We start from the raw sequence: 15,006 nt of genomic DNA on the forward strand, positions 1-15,006 counted from the left end.
TTTGAAAATCAATTTTATTTTTTTCTTTCGTTACTTTTTACAAAATCAAAAAACTAATTGCACATTCTCATAGCCACTTTATTAGGGCTATCTGATAGTACTTTTAGATTTTCAAATTAGCTGATAATTTGTGAGATACAGAGGCCAACTTATTTTTTTTAAATACGGACCTGCATTTTTTATTTCAGATTTTGAAAGAACTCGGTCTCCTGAATACAATGATATGCCATACTTTATACCTTTTGTTGTTTTGGATACCTTAACACCAACAAAACTATTTAATTATTATTTAAAACAATTTCAAGTCCGACTCTGGTTTCTTAAATTATTTAATCTGATTATATTCATCGCAACAATATTGATCAGCGCTAATTAACATTGAAGAAGGAAAATCGAGCCAATTGGAAAATTCAAATAATCAATATCCAGGTCAGAAATTTAAAGATATTATTTTTAAGTTTTTTATTGTGAATTTGAAATCTCAGTATGCGATCTAATAATATGCATAATATTAATCGTAGTTATTATTGTTAATACGCTGGATTTTCTTTTATTTTTTGTAAAAATAATGACAAATAACTAAATTTTTACAACTTTTATTTAAGAGCACGCTACGGGCCGTGCTACCCGAACAACAATTTTTACAGAAGTCGGAAATTTGAAGGTCAAACGCATATTGGTGCGTTTACACCGTACAAACAAATAATTACGTTGACTACGTTTACAAAATTTAGGTGAACTACATTAAACAAAAAAAATAATATAAAATAATATGAAATAGTATAAAATAATAAAAAATAATATAAAAACGATAGGCGTTAACATGCCCCCCGCCTTGAAAGGACAATCTTTCAAAATACAGAACAAAACATATAAAAACAATAAAAACATATAACAGAACATCTATACGCAAATGAAACAATTGCACAACACCTTCACTCTCACTGTCCATCCTGGGATGAAGCGTTGTAGTTGATTGGAAGTGGGCATATTTTTGAATATGCGCGTTTTATGACACCAGATGCAGTTCTTATCGAGGCGACTCGTGCAACACCATCTGACCCATTATACAGTTGAGTGATTCTTCCAAGCTTCCACTTCAAGGGAGGTAAGTTGTCATCTTTTACGAGAACAATGTCCCCACACTTCAGAGACTGGCTTGTTGACTTCCACTTCAACCTTTGTTGGAGTTCAGATATATATTCCTTGTACCACCTTTTCCAAAAGTGTTGACGTACTTGTTGGATGCGTTGGAAGATGTTTAGTCTGTTTTCGGGAATATTTTCAAAGTTTTGCGAGGCTACTGAGGTCAACTCTCTTCCGATGAGGAAGTGGGCAGGAGTGATTGCGGTAAGATCGTTTGGGTCATTTGACAAAGGGATAAGGGGACGGGAATTTAGTATAGCTTCTATTTGAGTCAATAAAGTATAAAGTTGTTCAAAAGTCATTAAAGCATTTGATGTTACCCGTTTAAGATGAAATTTGGTGGACTTTACGCCGGCCTCCCAAAGTCCTCCGAAGTGAGGAGAATTAGGCGGAATAAAGTGCCACTGAATTCCTACATTAGCTGACTTAGCAGCAATATCATCACCCTTAACCTTAAAAAATTCATGAAGTTCTCGTAACTCATGATTGGCACCGCAAAAGTTTTTACCATTATCCGAAAACATCTCAGCTGGTTTTCCTCGCCTAGCAGAAAATCTATTTAAGCAAGCTATAAAACAGTCAGTAGTTAAACTCGATACTAGCTCTAAATGAATAGCTTTTGTACAGAAACATATAAATACCGCAATATATGCTTTTGTGACTTTACAACCACGTCCTTGTCTATCTTTAATAAGAACCGGTCCTGCGTAGTCTACACCCGTTTTTGAGAAAGGATATGCAGGGGTGAGGCGCTGAACAGGTAAGTTTCCCATTATCTGGGTAGTCACGTTCGGATTAGCTCTGAAACATCCTACACAAGAACGAACAACATGACGACACAAATTTCTGCCACCTAAAAGCCAATACTTGTCACGGATTGATGCCAATAACATTTGAGGGCCCGCATGTAAAAGCCTTTTGTGTTCAGAATTAACCAATAATTTCGTAAGTTTATGCTTAGAGGACAATAACACTGGATGTTTTTTATCAAAGCTAAAATTCGAGTTTGACAGCCTTCCCCCTACCCTAATAAGACCTTGTGGACATAAAAATGGAGTTAGACTTAGCAATGATTTATTTATGTTTTCGCGTTTGCCATTTTGCAAATAAAAAAGATCAGAACTAAAACATTCACTCTGAGCGATTTTTAATAGACATATTTCAGCGTTATCTAGTTCTTCAGTACTAACAAAACCAACCTTTTTTGAATGATAATTCAAGCAATTATGTTTGAATCTTAAACAATAAGCAATTATACGCTTTAATCTGTAAAAACAAGAATATTTATCAAAAGGAAAATAATCAGTAGAATTTTTAGTAGTAAGTTGAGACTCAATTTGTTTTCGCATTTCAGGTAAGTTATTTTCGTAAATTTCTAGATTAGGCCATAAACACTCGTCGTCCTGTAACCAGTCAGGACCATGCCACCAGATATCCATGAGTAACAACTGTTTAGGGTAGACTCCCCGAGACAACAGATCCGCAGGATTACATTTCGTAGGAACATGATGCCATTTGTCTATATTCGATAAGGTTTGTATTTGTGCAACTCGGTTTCCCACAAATACTTGCAACAGATGAGGAGACGTCCTTAGCCAGCCCAAAACAATCGTGGAATCGGTCCAATAAAATATGTCATCCACATGAAACCTAACAGAATTTTTGACCTTTTGTAGTAATTGAGAAAGTATAAGTGCTCCGCACAGTTCCAGTCGAGGTATTGTTAATGTTTTTAATGGAGCAACCTTGGATTTTGAGGTAAGTAAATTCACACAAATGTTGCCGTCTGCATCTTTAGATCTAACATAAACGACAGCACCATAAGCAACTGAAGAGGAATCACAAAATCCGTGCAACTGTATATTAATAGGATTACTACATACAACATGACGATTAATTCTCAGTTCGTTTAAAACCACCAATTCATTTCGAAGATGCACCCATTCAGTTTGGAAAACTAATGGCAATGCTTCATCCCAACTCAATTTCTCCAACCACAATTTCTGAATTAATATTTTTGCAATAATAATACAAGGAGTAAGAAGGCCAAGAGGATCAAATATTTGAGAAATATCTGATATAATTTTACGTTTTGTTACCCCCTTCGAAATATAATTTGAAATTGAATAAAGCAAACAATCATCAACTTTTGACCAATATAAACCTAATGTTTTAGTGTTTTCCTGTTTTCCCATGTTAACGATATCAGAAGATTGAAGTTCTTCATCTAAAGCAACCATAACTTCAGGACTATTTGAAAGCCATTTCCTGAGTTTAAAACAACCTTTCTCTAATACATTTGCAAGACTTTTACACAAATTAATACATTCATCGACTGAGTTAGCACCACTCATTAAATCATCAACATAAAAATCTCGCTTTATGATATTAGATATATTTGGATAACATTCTTCGCAATCGATGCCTAATTGGTATAAGCTTCTTATGGCCAAAAAGGACGCAGATGCTGTACCATAGGTTACGGTTTTCAATTCATACGTCTTTAGTGGTTCAGATGGGTTGAAACGCCATAAAATGCGTTGAAATCGACACTGATCATGATTCACCTCCACCTGACGGTACATTTTTTCAATATCAGCACAAAAAACATAATTGTAACTACGAAATCTCAATAATATCGAGAACAAATCTTCCTGAATGGTTGGTCCCACCATTTGCAAATTATTTATCGAATAGCCCGAACTAGTAACTGCTGACCCATCAAACACAACTCTCAGTTTTGTTGTGGAACTATTTTCTTTTAGAACTCCGTGATGAGGCATGTAATAGGAAACCAACTCGTCAAACTGATTCCCTATCTCCTTCATATGACCCAAGTCTATGTACTCTTGCATAAATTTACAGTATAATTCACGAAGCATTCCATTGTTTTGCAACTTTCTCTCTAAATATGAAAATCTTTTCAACGCTAAATTTTTTGAATCACCCAATTTGGAAATATCACCTTTAAAGGGAATTGTTACATTGAAGCGACCAGCTTCATTACGAAAAGTATTTTTAACAAAATGTTCCTCGCAATACTTCTCCTCACTGGAAAGAATTTTATTATTTGGAAAATTCTCAATTTCCCAAAACCTTTGCAAATCGTTTTCTGAAATATTTTTGGAGAAATTACACTGAATAGATGTGCCCGGTATTGAATTTACAGGTCCAGCTAACACCCATCCAAAGCGAGTTTTTTGCAAAATAGGTCCATTTTTATTCAGCTTAATTTGACCAACACAAATTAAATCCCAGAAAAGATCCGCACCTAAAAGCATATCAATTCTGTCGGGTTTGTCATACCCTGGATCTGCTAAACGAATATTTGGGGGAATGGACAATTTACTAACATCAACCTTAAAATTTGGTAAACTTCCTGTGATATTTGAAATTACTAAACAAGAAATTACAGTCCTATATTTATTTTGATTGGATGACACGTTAACTTGACATTTAGAATTTATATTGGAAATTGATTGGTTAAACCCGCCAACTTTAATGTCGATATGAATTTTTTCTAATTGTAATATATCACACAAACTTGTGGTTATAAAACTCGATTGTGACCCAGCATCCAGAAGCACTCTTGCCGTATGATATTTACCATGAATATCCAAAACTTTTATAAGTGCTGTTGATAATAAAACTTGGCTTTCTGGAATACTCGGCTTCGATGAAAACGCCACAGAAACTGATCTTTCATTGTTATTAGATGTAGTATTTCTTTTATCAATGTGAAGGAGACTATTGTGTTTACTAGAGCAAAATCTACAACGTCCGAATTTGCAATCTTTGCTATAATGTCCCTTTCTTAGACAATTTATACATAATTTTAAATTTTTTACTTTTTCAATACGTGCATTTACATTTAACTTTTTAAATTCGGAGCAATGTTGTATATAATGGTCTCCCTCACAAAATTCACACTTAATATTATTGGTGAAAAAGGACTTTGTGTTTAACTTATTTGTGTTTTTTTGCGATTTATTGGCATTCGTTTCGATTTCGATTGTTTCTAAAATATCAGCTCTACTTTTTAAAAATGAAATAAGATCCCCTAATTTTGACGATTTTTTATCCCTTTTTTGTTCCCACTCAGACAATGTATCAGAATCTAACTTTGTTGTTACTAAATAAATTAAGAGGGTGTCCCAAGACTCGACCGGCTCACCCATAGTTTGCAAGGCTCTCAAATGTTTGTTAACACTGTCGATCATATTTCGCAATTTATCCGACGATCGTTTTGCAATGGAGTCTAAATTAAACAAGGATTTAATATGGTTGTTGGTTAGCAATCTTGTATTATTATATCTTTCGCATAAGATGTTCCAGGCAATCTCATAATTATCAGCTGAAAATTCTAGCGATTTAATTACCTGTCCAGCATCACCACCTAACGAAGCTCTCAGATAATGAAACTTTTGTATTTTATTTATGGACGAATTTAAATGAATCAGCGATTCAAACGTATCCCTAAACTCTAACCATGACTCATAAAAACCTTCAAATTTCGGAAGTTGAATTGTAGGTAGTTTTATAGCCTGTGTATTTGAAGTGGACGCGCCAGCTGATGCAATCGAACCACCTGAAGCACTTCCCTCAGAATCATTTTCTACCGAAACTAAATTCTTTTTTATGAATTGATTAGCAGCCGTAATAATACTAAAATATGCGTCTTCAAACTCGCTGCGTACGTTTTGCTGAGTTTCTTCATCATCAGAATTTACTTCTATTTCTAACTGAAATTGTTCGAATTCATCTAGTAATTTTGATGCCTTTTCGCAACGTAGTTGTAATTCACTTACAACATCTTCCGACGGCTTTACATTTATCGCGTTTTGCTGAATACGATCCAAATAATTAGTAAAATTAGTTAATTTTGATTTTACCGCGGCTCTTTTCCTTATTAAAATATTTAGGTCTGCCATTATAAAATACCACCAAAATTCTTAGAAAAATAAAACACAATATGACTAATACGATAAGAGATAAGCTATACTAAACGAAATAGAAAGGAAAAAAAAGAAAGGACTCACCGGACTATATCGAGAGCGACAAAGATGTCATATCCCTGTTTCCAAAATTCCACCGGCGTCTCGGACGATCCAACAGACCAGACGTAGGTTTACAACGTCAAATCGATACCTTGATGAATCCTCCACTGGTTAACTGGAATTTTCAGTTTTTTGATGATTTTTGACGAATTTCTTCAATTTTTCACAAACTTTTTATCCGGCTCGAAGGACCATATGTTAATACGCTGGATTTTCTTTTGTTTTTTATAAAATAATGACAAATAACTAAATTTTTACGACTTATATTTAAGAGCACGCTACGGGCCGTGCTACCCGAACAACAATTTTTACAGAAGTCAGAAATTTGAAGGTCAAACGCATATTGGTGCGTTTACACCGTACAATCAAATAATTACGTTGACTACGTTTACAAAATTTAGGTGAACTACATTAAACAAAAAAAAAATAATATAAAATAATATGAAACAGTATAAAATAATAAAAAATAATATAAAAACGATAGGCGTTAACACGGTCTATTTTGGTTATTGCCATATTTCGTTCCATTGAGCGTTGTGCGACCTGCAATTTTCTTATAATGTCAGTTTTAAGTGTCCAGGTTTCGCATGTATAGGTCAGGACTGGTAGTACACATTGGTCGAATGTTTTCTTCTTTAGATAAAGTAGTATTCTAGATTTGAATATGATTGAGTTTCTTCCAAAAGTACTCCATGCTAACTTAATTCTTCTTTTGATTTCTGGCAGTAGAGATCCCGAGCTGTGTATTAGTTGTCCCAAATATACAGGGTGAGTTTCCTACGATGTTCTCTATGGGTATCTCGGAAACTACTGGAGATAGAGAGTCGGTTAAATGGAGAAAGAATTGCAGTTTTGTGGGGTCATAAATATGCGCCTTTCAGATTTTTGAAAAAGTTCATGGCTTCAAAAATTGTCCCTAACTTCATTATAAGCTGTTTTAGACAAAAAGTTTTCAGATAAAAGTTGTAGATATTCACATCCTGAGAGAGTGCCCTCCGTTCGTCATGAGACTGTGCCCTCCGTTATCTTCTAAAGGCTGTCATTTTTGACATATGACACAAATATATGATTTTTTAAATGGAAAACATAGTTGGTCATGACATGTTAGAAAAGTTACATTTAGTTATAGCCAATTCTGATCTTTCTTGATTATTTTCAATTGGATTGCATGGTATTCATATTCTATTATGATTTATAAAACTTATAAAAAGTTAGAATATATTACTAAACGGTTCCTTATTTACATTACACAAACTAAAACTTAAAAAATAATACCACTGCATACTCTTTAAGTTATTTTAGAAAATCCGCCAATGATTTGAGTTGCATCTTTTTGAAACTGAATTACTACCTATTCTCATAGAAGGTGGACTTAATTAAACTTCTCTCGTACCGCCACTTCGAGTGCCTCTCTTAATTCACAAATTCTTTTGTAAACCTTATTGTTAACCATACCGCATAAAAAAAAATCTAAAATGGATAGGTCAGGTGATCGAGGAGGCCCATGCAATTGGTCCACCTCTTTTTATTCCTGAGTTCGCATAATTATGATGTAAATAATTTTTAACATTTCTTTCATTATGAGGGGGGGGGGTCGTAATAAAAGTCATGTTGGAACCACTCTATTGATGCGGGAGTATCTACACGCTTTTCTTCATTTGAAAAATTCATATTTACAATTTTTGTTTATTTTAATTTACAAAATTTGGATGTGACAGCTTCACATTTCTGAGAGCAAATACAATTAAACTTGTTTCCATGGCTAACTAAGTGAAATTGTTTAAAAATGATAAGAATTGGCTATAACACTGTAATTTTTCGAAGAGCTTAAAAAATGGCGCTTTTTATGAAGTCATGGCCAACTATGGTTTTCATTTAAAAAACATATGTTTGTGTCATATGTCAAAAATGACAGGCTTTAGAAGAAAACGGAGAGCACAGTCTCATAAAGGATGTGATTATCTACAACTTTTATCTGAGAACTTTTTGTCTAAAATAGCTTATAATGGAGTTAGGAACAAATTTTTAAAATAGCCGAAATTTGTTTTTTTCGAAATATCCGAAGTTTCCGAGATACCCATAGAGAACATCGTAGGAAACTCACCCTGTATATATTCTTCTACTATTTCCAGTGTAGTGTTATTTATTAGAATGTCTTTTTTGTCTACTATTTCGTTGTATATTACTTTAGTTTTTGCTACTTTCTTTTTTAGTTTTGCTACTTTTTTAGATAGGTTAAGGTGCATGGTTGTAGGATACTATACAACTAAGCATGTATATTTTTAAATTATTGGTCTCAACTCAAAAATAACAAAAAACATGTAAAGAAACCAAAGAAGTATATAGAGAGGGATCCTAAAAAGGCTGCGTAAAGGTAGTCAGCAGGGGAGATGTAAACTTACTATTGTCGCGACCTGGTCTTCAGCATACTCGCGTCCAAAGCTTTTCATATTGATCAAAAGTGTAGTTACTGACATTGTTTTAAAATTACCAAAATCAAATTTGCAAGGCGGGACTTCTAGGACTGCGAAGACTTTCAATAGATTTTGAGAAATATTTAGTTCGTTAACTGGTATAGATGTATTTTTATTCCACTATTTATAGTGATACTATTAATATTTTAATGTCAATTATTAACTACATACTTTCTTTGTTTTTAATTTGATATACTTTTTTACACTTTCAGTTTATAAATGTTTTGGGACGGTGTATTTTTACTGTATTTTCATTTGAATTATATGTAGGTGTTCTTTAATAGTTTAGATGCTTTTATTTGTGTTCTACTAATAAAAAATATAAATTTCTATGTCTAATTTCTATTCTTCTAGACTCATCTTTACTTCAACATTTAATATAAACCATAGCAGGACCTTTAAACGTACATTTTGTGACTGTCTGACATTTAACCCATCAAGTCTCATTTCTAGACTTTTTATAGATTAAATATGAGACACCCTTTTCTATATGTTAACTTTTTAGGGGTACTTTTGGTGTATTTTTACCTTTGCAATAGTTTCGTTACCACCAAATACCTTTTACAGAAGAAATACTTTTGTATTTAAATGGTGGTAACCACTAGTAACCTTATACCGGGTCCAGACCAAAGCGAGAGAAAGTGAACACGATTTTGAGACGGGAGTGATTTTATATTATATTATTTTATTTTACTTTATTATATTATATAAAGTATAACAAAGTTCAGTATATGCGAATCAGTTTTATTAATCACACGGCCTTTCCACCAGAATGAAGATAAAGATATATTACTAGCAGCCAGTAATGTTGTCTTTGACTCACCATCCCATGTTGTAAAAAGAAATCCCAAATAATTTTTTTTTATTTTTCCCGTATACTATATAGCTATTAATATTTGTTATTTTCTTATTAACATCATTAACCGAATTTATATTTAGTGCTAAACAAATCTTCTCTAAGCTGGTGCTCTCCGAATTTGGAAACAAAACAAAAATGAGACAAAAATATCGCTCGCTACTTTGTCGTAAAACATAAATGTTTCTGTCTTGTCCCTGTTTTGTCTGCTTGGTCTGGACCCGGCTTAGGATCTTATGTTGTAACTAAGAAAAAAAAACTAAAAGTTTTGAAAATAGTATCATTTTTACACCACTTAACCCTACTCTCGACCATACTCTAAAAATTTGGTTATATTTAGCTCACTGTAATAATGGAGCAATTACACAAACAACAAAATATTTACGGACAAAATTCTGATCTCATTTTTGCTCATTAAACGACGGCAACACATCCTGTATCAGTTTAGGTGTTTCTATAAATAATTTGTTTCTTAACGCTTCATCGGGCAATTGTAAAATCACTTCAAGCGACTACCTGTGTATATCAACATACCTACCGTTCCGATCTCGACTGGCCTTGGACCTCGAGGTGATGTGATCTAATTTGTTCGGTGTAAGCAGTAAAAAGATATCTGTGATCTGTTTAAAGCTCCCTTCTGCTGGACTGGAAAGTCCTGCTAAATTTAATTATATCCGATCGTTGTAGTTCCGGCTTGCTGTAATCTAGAAGGCGTGGCTGCTTGAATATTTCGACCTTATTAATGGTCGTAACGAGATTTCGTGCGGCTATGTAAACATTTAAATGTTCTTGTTGTTGCGACATATATTTTACATCATCACATTATTATTTTAATTAATAACTAAATTATCTTAGACTTAATTAAATGGAATATGGTTTACGTTGGAACCTTTGGTGTTGTAACACGTGTGAACAACAATCTTCTTCTTCTAGTGCGAATCCATCAATGGATGTTTGCGATAACATTGTCCATCTTCTTCTCTATTCCTGGCGGTGCCGGTGTTTATCAACGACTGTACATCGTGTAAGCTTGTCCACTGTCTAACATTCCTCAGCCAAGACATTTTCTTCCTTCCTATACCCCTCCGGCCTTCGATCTTGCCTTCGATGCAAGAATTGATATTTGGGGTTTCGCATTATGTGCCCCAAGTATGCGGTTTTTTTCTTCTTCATCAATTCAAACAATTCGCGCTGTTTGTTAACACGAATCAGAACTTCCTCATTTGTTAACCTAGCCGTCCAAGGTATCTTCAGAATTCTGCGATATAGCCACATCTCGAAAGCTTCTAGTTTATTAATGGCAGCTGCTTTCAATGTCCAACCTTCCATACCATAAAGGAGCACCGACCACACGTAACTGAGGTTAAGGTGAAAATAAGAACAAACAAGTACTTTTCGGAACCTCAAGAATGCCTGACGATCTTGTTCGATGCGACATTTAATTTCCTTGTCTGATGTCCAATCTTCGGAGAGCCAGATGCCCAAGTACTTAAATTTATCTACCCTTTCTATGGGCCTTGTATTAAATGTTATAATGGAGTTTTTAAACACATCTGAATTTCTGGATATTATCATAAATTTAGTTTTCTTGATGTTTATGTTTAAACCCATTGCTTTACTCTGTTCTCCTACCTTGTTGATCAGTTGTTGTAGATCATGTATATTATCTGCAATCAAGACCGCATCGTCGGCGTAGCGGATATTATTAATCCTCACTCCGTTAACTTTGACTCCCATTTCCACGTCCTCTAGAGCCTCTTGGAAAATAGCCTCTCAGTACAAATTGAATAGGAGTAGAGAGAGCACGCAATCCTGTCGTACCCCCCTTCTAACTTGTATGGGATTGGACATGGTATTGGCCAATTTCATTTGTGCTGTTTGGTTCCAATACAAGTTTTCGATGCATTGTATGTCTTTTTGGTCTATATCAAGCCTTTTGAGTAGCTGCATTAATTTGTGGTGTTCGATGCACGTTTTATTAACAGTTGTGGTTCATCAATTACTCGACGTGTGAACGCGAACCCCTAAATACAATACCACTTCTTGAAAAAAAATTCTATGGTTTTTTCATTAAAATTGTTTATTTATTTCAAAAATGATTCGTCTACAAAAAAACTGCATCGAATTTCTTATGTAGTGTTGTTAAGGCTTGAACCTACAACTTACCCAAGTAGCATTTGGACGTTATCTAACGTCGGGTATACGTCGAGTTCAATAAACCCGACGTCGGGTACCAACGTCGGTTCGACCGCCTGACGACCCTTATTTGCACCTAAATGGGGAATACAGATTCGGGTCGCCTCGACGTAGGTATCTGACTAATCGGGAATGTAATTCTACCAATTACCAACGTCATATTACGTTGGATTTTAGTCACTTAAAATTCGTCGCTAAGCACTTACGTTACGTTTGGTTTCATATTCGCTACCAAGAATACATAAAAACCTAACCAAACTACCTAATTACAAATGGATTCATAATCACTCCTCGAATAAGTGCCTATCTAATTTCATATTATAATAATTCTGAATCATTAATCCAGACATCAGTTTTGTCAACGGAAGTCACTTTTTTGATATATCTGATTAAAATACTCCGGAAAACAACGAGCGCTTTCAAAAGTAGGTAGATTTATGAAATAAAAATATCTATAAAAAAGTAACTCCCAAAATATTTTTTTTATTTTCTAGCTGGTTTAATCATAAAACTGTACTGTGGTTCCCCCCAAACTCAACCTTATCAATATTATTCTACTAGAAATCGAAATGTGAATATAAATTTTGAAAACAAAAAACGATTTTAAAATGGCTGACAATCGGATACCTGTTAAGAATGGCGGATTTCTGTGTCCGACTTAATATGAACTACCAATATACCAATTCCGACCGGGTCTCCAACATTAGTCGTCTCACACGACCGAAGTCATCTAACCGGACGACCGGCAATCGTATTATGACGTATATAATTCCAACGTACGCCACGTAACCTCACTTTGCGTATCAGCGATTTGTGGATTTGTGCAACTATATTTAAGTTTTTGTTTTCTCTTTAAAACAATGGGCAGCCACTTTTTTAAGATAGTATATACAAAATTTAAAAGAATTGGAACCAGTACCTCACATGTGGGAGGAGGATGGGGTCTGCTGGTTTCCTAAGCTAAAAAATGAAATTAAGATGCACCAATGTAATGCAGCATCTCTTCCGGATAAAAAGCATTCGTGGGCGGAGAGAAGACATCGCTACTACTATTATTATTTTGCAAAAGCCTCGACCTCTTTCTGTAAAATGTAGATGACTGTCTAAATGCCTTTTTAGTGTTTTTTTAGGCATAATAGAAAAAATTAAATTTGTTTACAAAAACTTTTTATTAGGTTACGTTCATGACGTTTATTAGGCCGCAAATGCTAATTAATGGGTTGTATTTACGGACGTAAATAGAGATACGTAAATTAGGTTAAAAATATGAACATAAAATACAACAAAATATAATTGGACGTTACTTTAGGGATTATCAGTGAGACGTATCCTATTCGGACAATGGGTAGACGTCGGGCTAGTTCAAGTATAGGTACGTCGTGCAAGCCAACGTTGGAACGACGTTGGGAAATTAATAAAAATGATACGTTGTTATTTTGTACGTCGACAGATCGTTGGATTTACCGACTCGGATCCAACAACGTCACTTTTAATAGGAAAGCGACGTCACCAGTCGTATCACCAGCACCCGACCTAAATTTGCACAAAGTCTGACGTCGCTTCAGGTCAGATTTAGTTCGAAGTCAGATAGATGCTACTTGGGTACGACCGAGAAAAATCGAAGATTTTTCTTGATCTAAGTAAGAACAATCTTCGGTTTGTCACGGGGCTTTTAACAGCACACTGTCTCCTCAATGCAAACACCTCAGCACATTGAAGATAAGAATCAATGCCGGTAGAGCCTGTGGAGAAAATGGAAAAACATCAGAACCCCTCATCACTGAGAGCGCCGAGACCACAACTATTCGTGCCATACTTTAGTACGACCGATAAAGGAGATGCAGAATTAACCTCTGTAAAACCGTCTAGCTTTTGTCAAAAAGCCCTGAGACTGTATAATGAGTTATAACTCAAGAAAGGAGAAACAATAGATCTACAGGGTGTTTCAAAAAACATGTGCCATCCCTCGTGGGGAGATTCCTCACGTAAAAATAAAATTTATTTTTCACATCAATATAGGTCTGATTCTGCTTTGTTTCGTAGCTATAGGGTGTTAAAGTCTGAATAATCTTTCGATTTATTATAATTTTCTTCCAAGTACTTTTAGAGATTCGAATGAAATTTTGAGGGTAAAAGTTACTATAAGTGCTACATATTGTGTAGGCCGTTTAATGCCAATTAAGAGTCATGTCTTCATATTTTGTCGAATTCGGCCTCCTTGATGAAGTAAACGCAATTCTATTAAATCACAATTAATAAAATAAAAATAAAAATAAAAAAAATGACATATATTTTACCTAATTTATTATTAAATATTATTATTATTAGTTATTATAACTATTAGTCCAACCTACAGCAATTTCAAATAAAAAAATAATGGTATTTAAGCTAATTACAAAAAAACAAATTTTAAAAAGTTTTAATATATCCTGTAACTCTAAAACTATACATTTCCATACCCATGTTTATAAGATCTTTTTTCATATTTTTTGATGAGGAATCAGTGAGTACATATTTAAAACTTTCGCAAGTTAATGATATTATTTTTTGTTTGGTTTGGTACAATGGTTACAATAACATTTTTGTAAATGTTGAAAAGGTTGCTATTATACTTGGATCAAGGCAAATTAATAAAATTCTGTATATTAAAGGAGGCCGAAATCGGCAAAATACGAAGAGACAACTTTTAATCGGCATTAAACTTTTTACACTATTTCGCTAACAAGAGAAAAAAAAAAGGCAGTGGCGAACATGCTTTTTTTAGAAAAATATTTCCGTGATAATCCATATGCATGTGCCTATTGAATATGTCGACACTTTTTTTTTAAATACACAGCTTTAAAATATGTTGCATTTATAGTAACTTTTACCCTCAAAATTTCATTTGAAATGCTAAAAGTACTTGGAAGAAACTTATAATAAACAGAAAAATTTTGGCAGTAGCTACAAAACACAACAGAATCGGACCTATATTGAAATAAACAATAAATCTTATTTTTACCTCCACGATGTTTTTTGAAACACCCTGTATAAGGTCGCGGTGATTAACATCCCTTAACCAAACCAAACCCTTACCGTGACTTTTTAAAGCTGTGCATTTCACACAGAATAACCATACGAGATCTTTAATATTTGTTTCTCTGGGCGCACATTTTGTTAATCATGCTAGTAAATTAAAATAAATATATGTATTGTGAATTCATACATCGGTGAATCATGTATCTATCTATATAATTAAGTAGATTCTTTTTTTATCGAAAAATCGTGAAAGTCTGCA

At 34.0% G+C, this 15,006-nt stretch overlaps 1 protein-coding gene across 1 annotated transcript; it reads right to left on the bottom strand.

Moving 5' to 3' along the window:
* Positions 1-941: 941 nt before the first annotated feature.
* On the bottom strand, positions 942-6,077 carry LOC115880817. The gene has a single exon (XM_030898111.1). The coding sequence runs from the start codon at positions 6,075-6,077 to the stop codon at positions 942-944; it is 5,136 nt and encodes a 1,711-aa protein (XP_030753971.1).
* Between the last annotated feature and the right edge of the window lie 8,929 nt (positions 6,078-15,006).

The sequence above is a fragment of the Sitophilus oryzae genome, unplaced genomic scaffold, assembly GCF_002938485.1.
Source record: "Sitophilus oryzae breed Bouriz unplaced genomic scaffold, Soryzae_2.0 scaffold_165_pilon_pilon, whole genome shotgun sequence".
NCBI classification, from domain to species: domain Eukaryota; kingdom Metazoa; phylum Arthropoda; class Insecta; order Coleoptera; family Curculionidae; genus Sitophilus; species Sitophilus oryzae.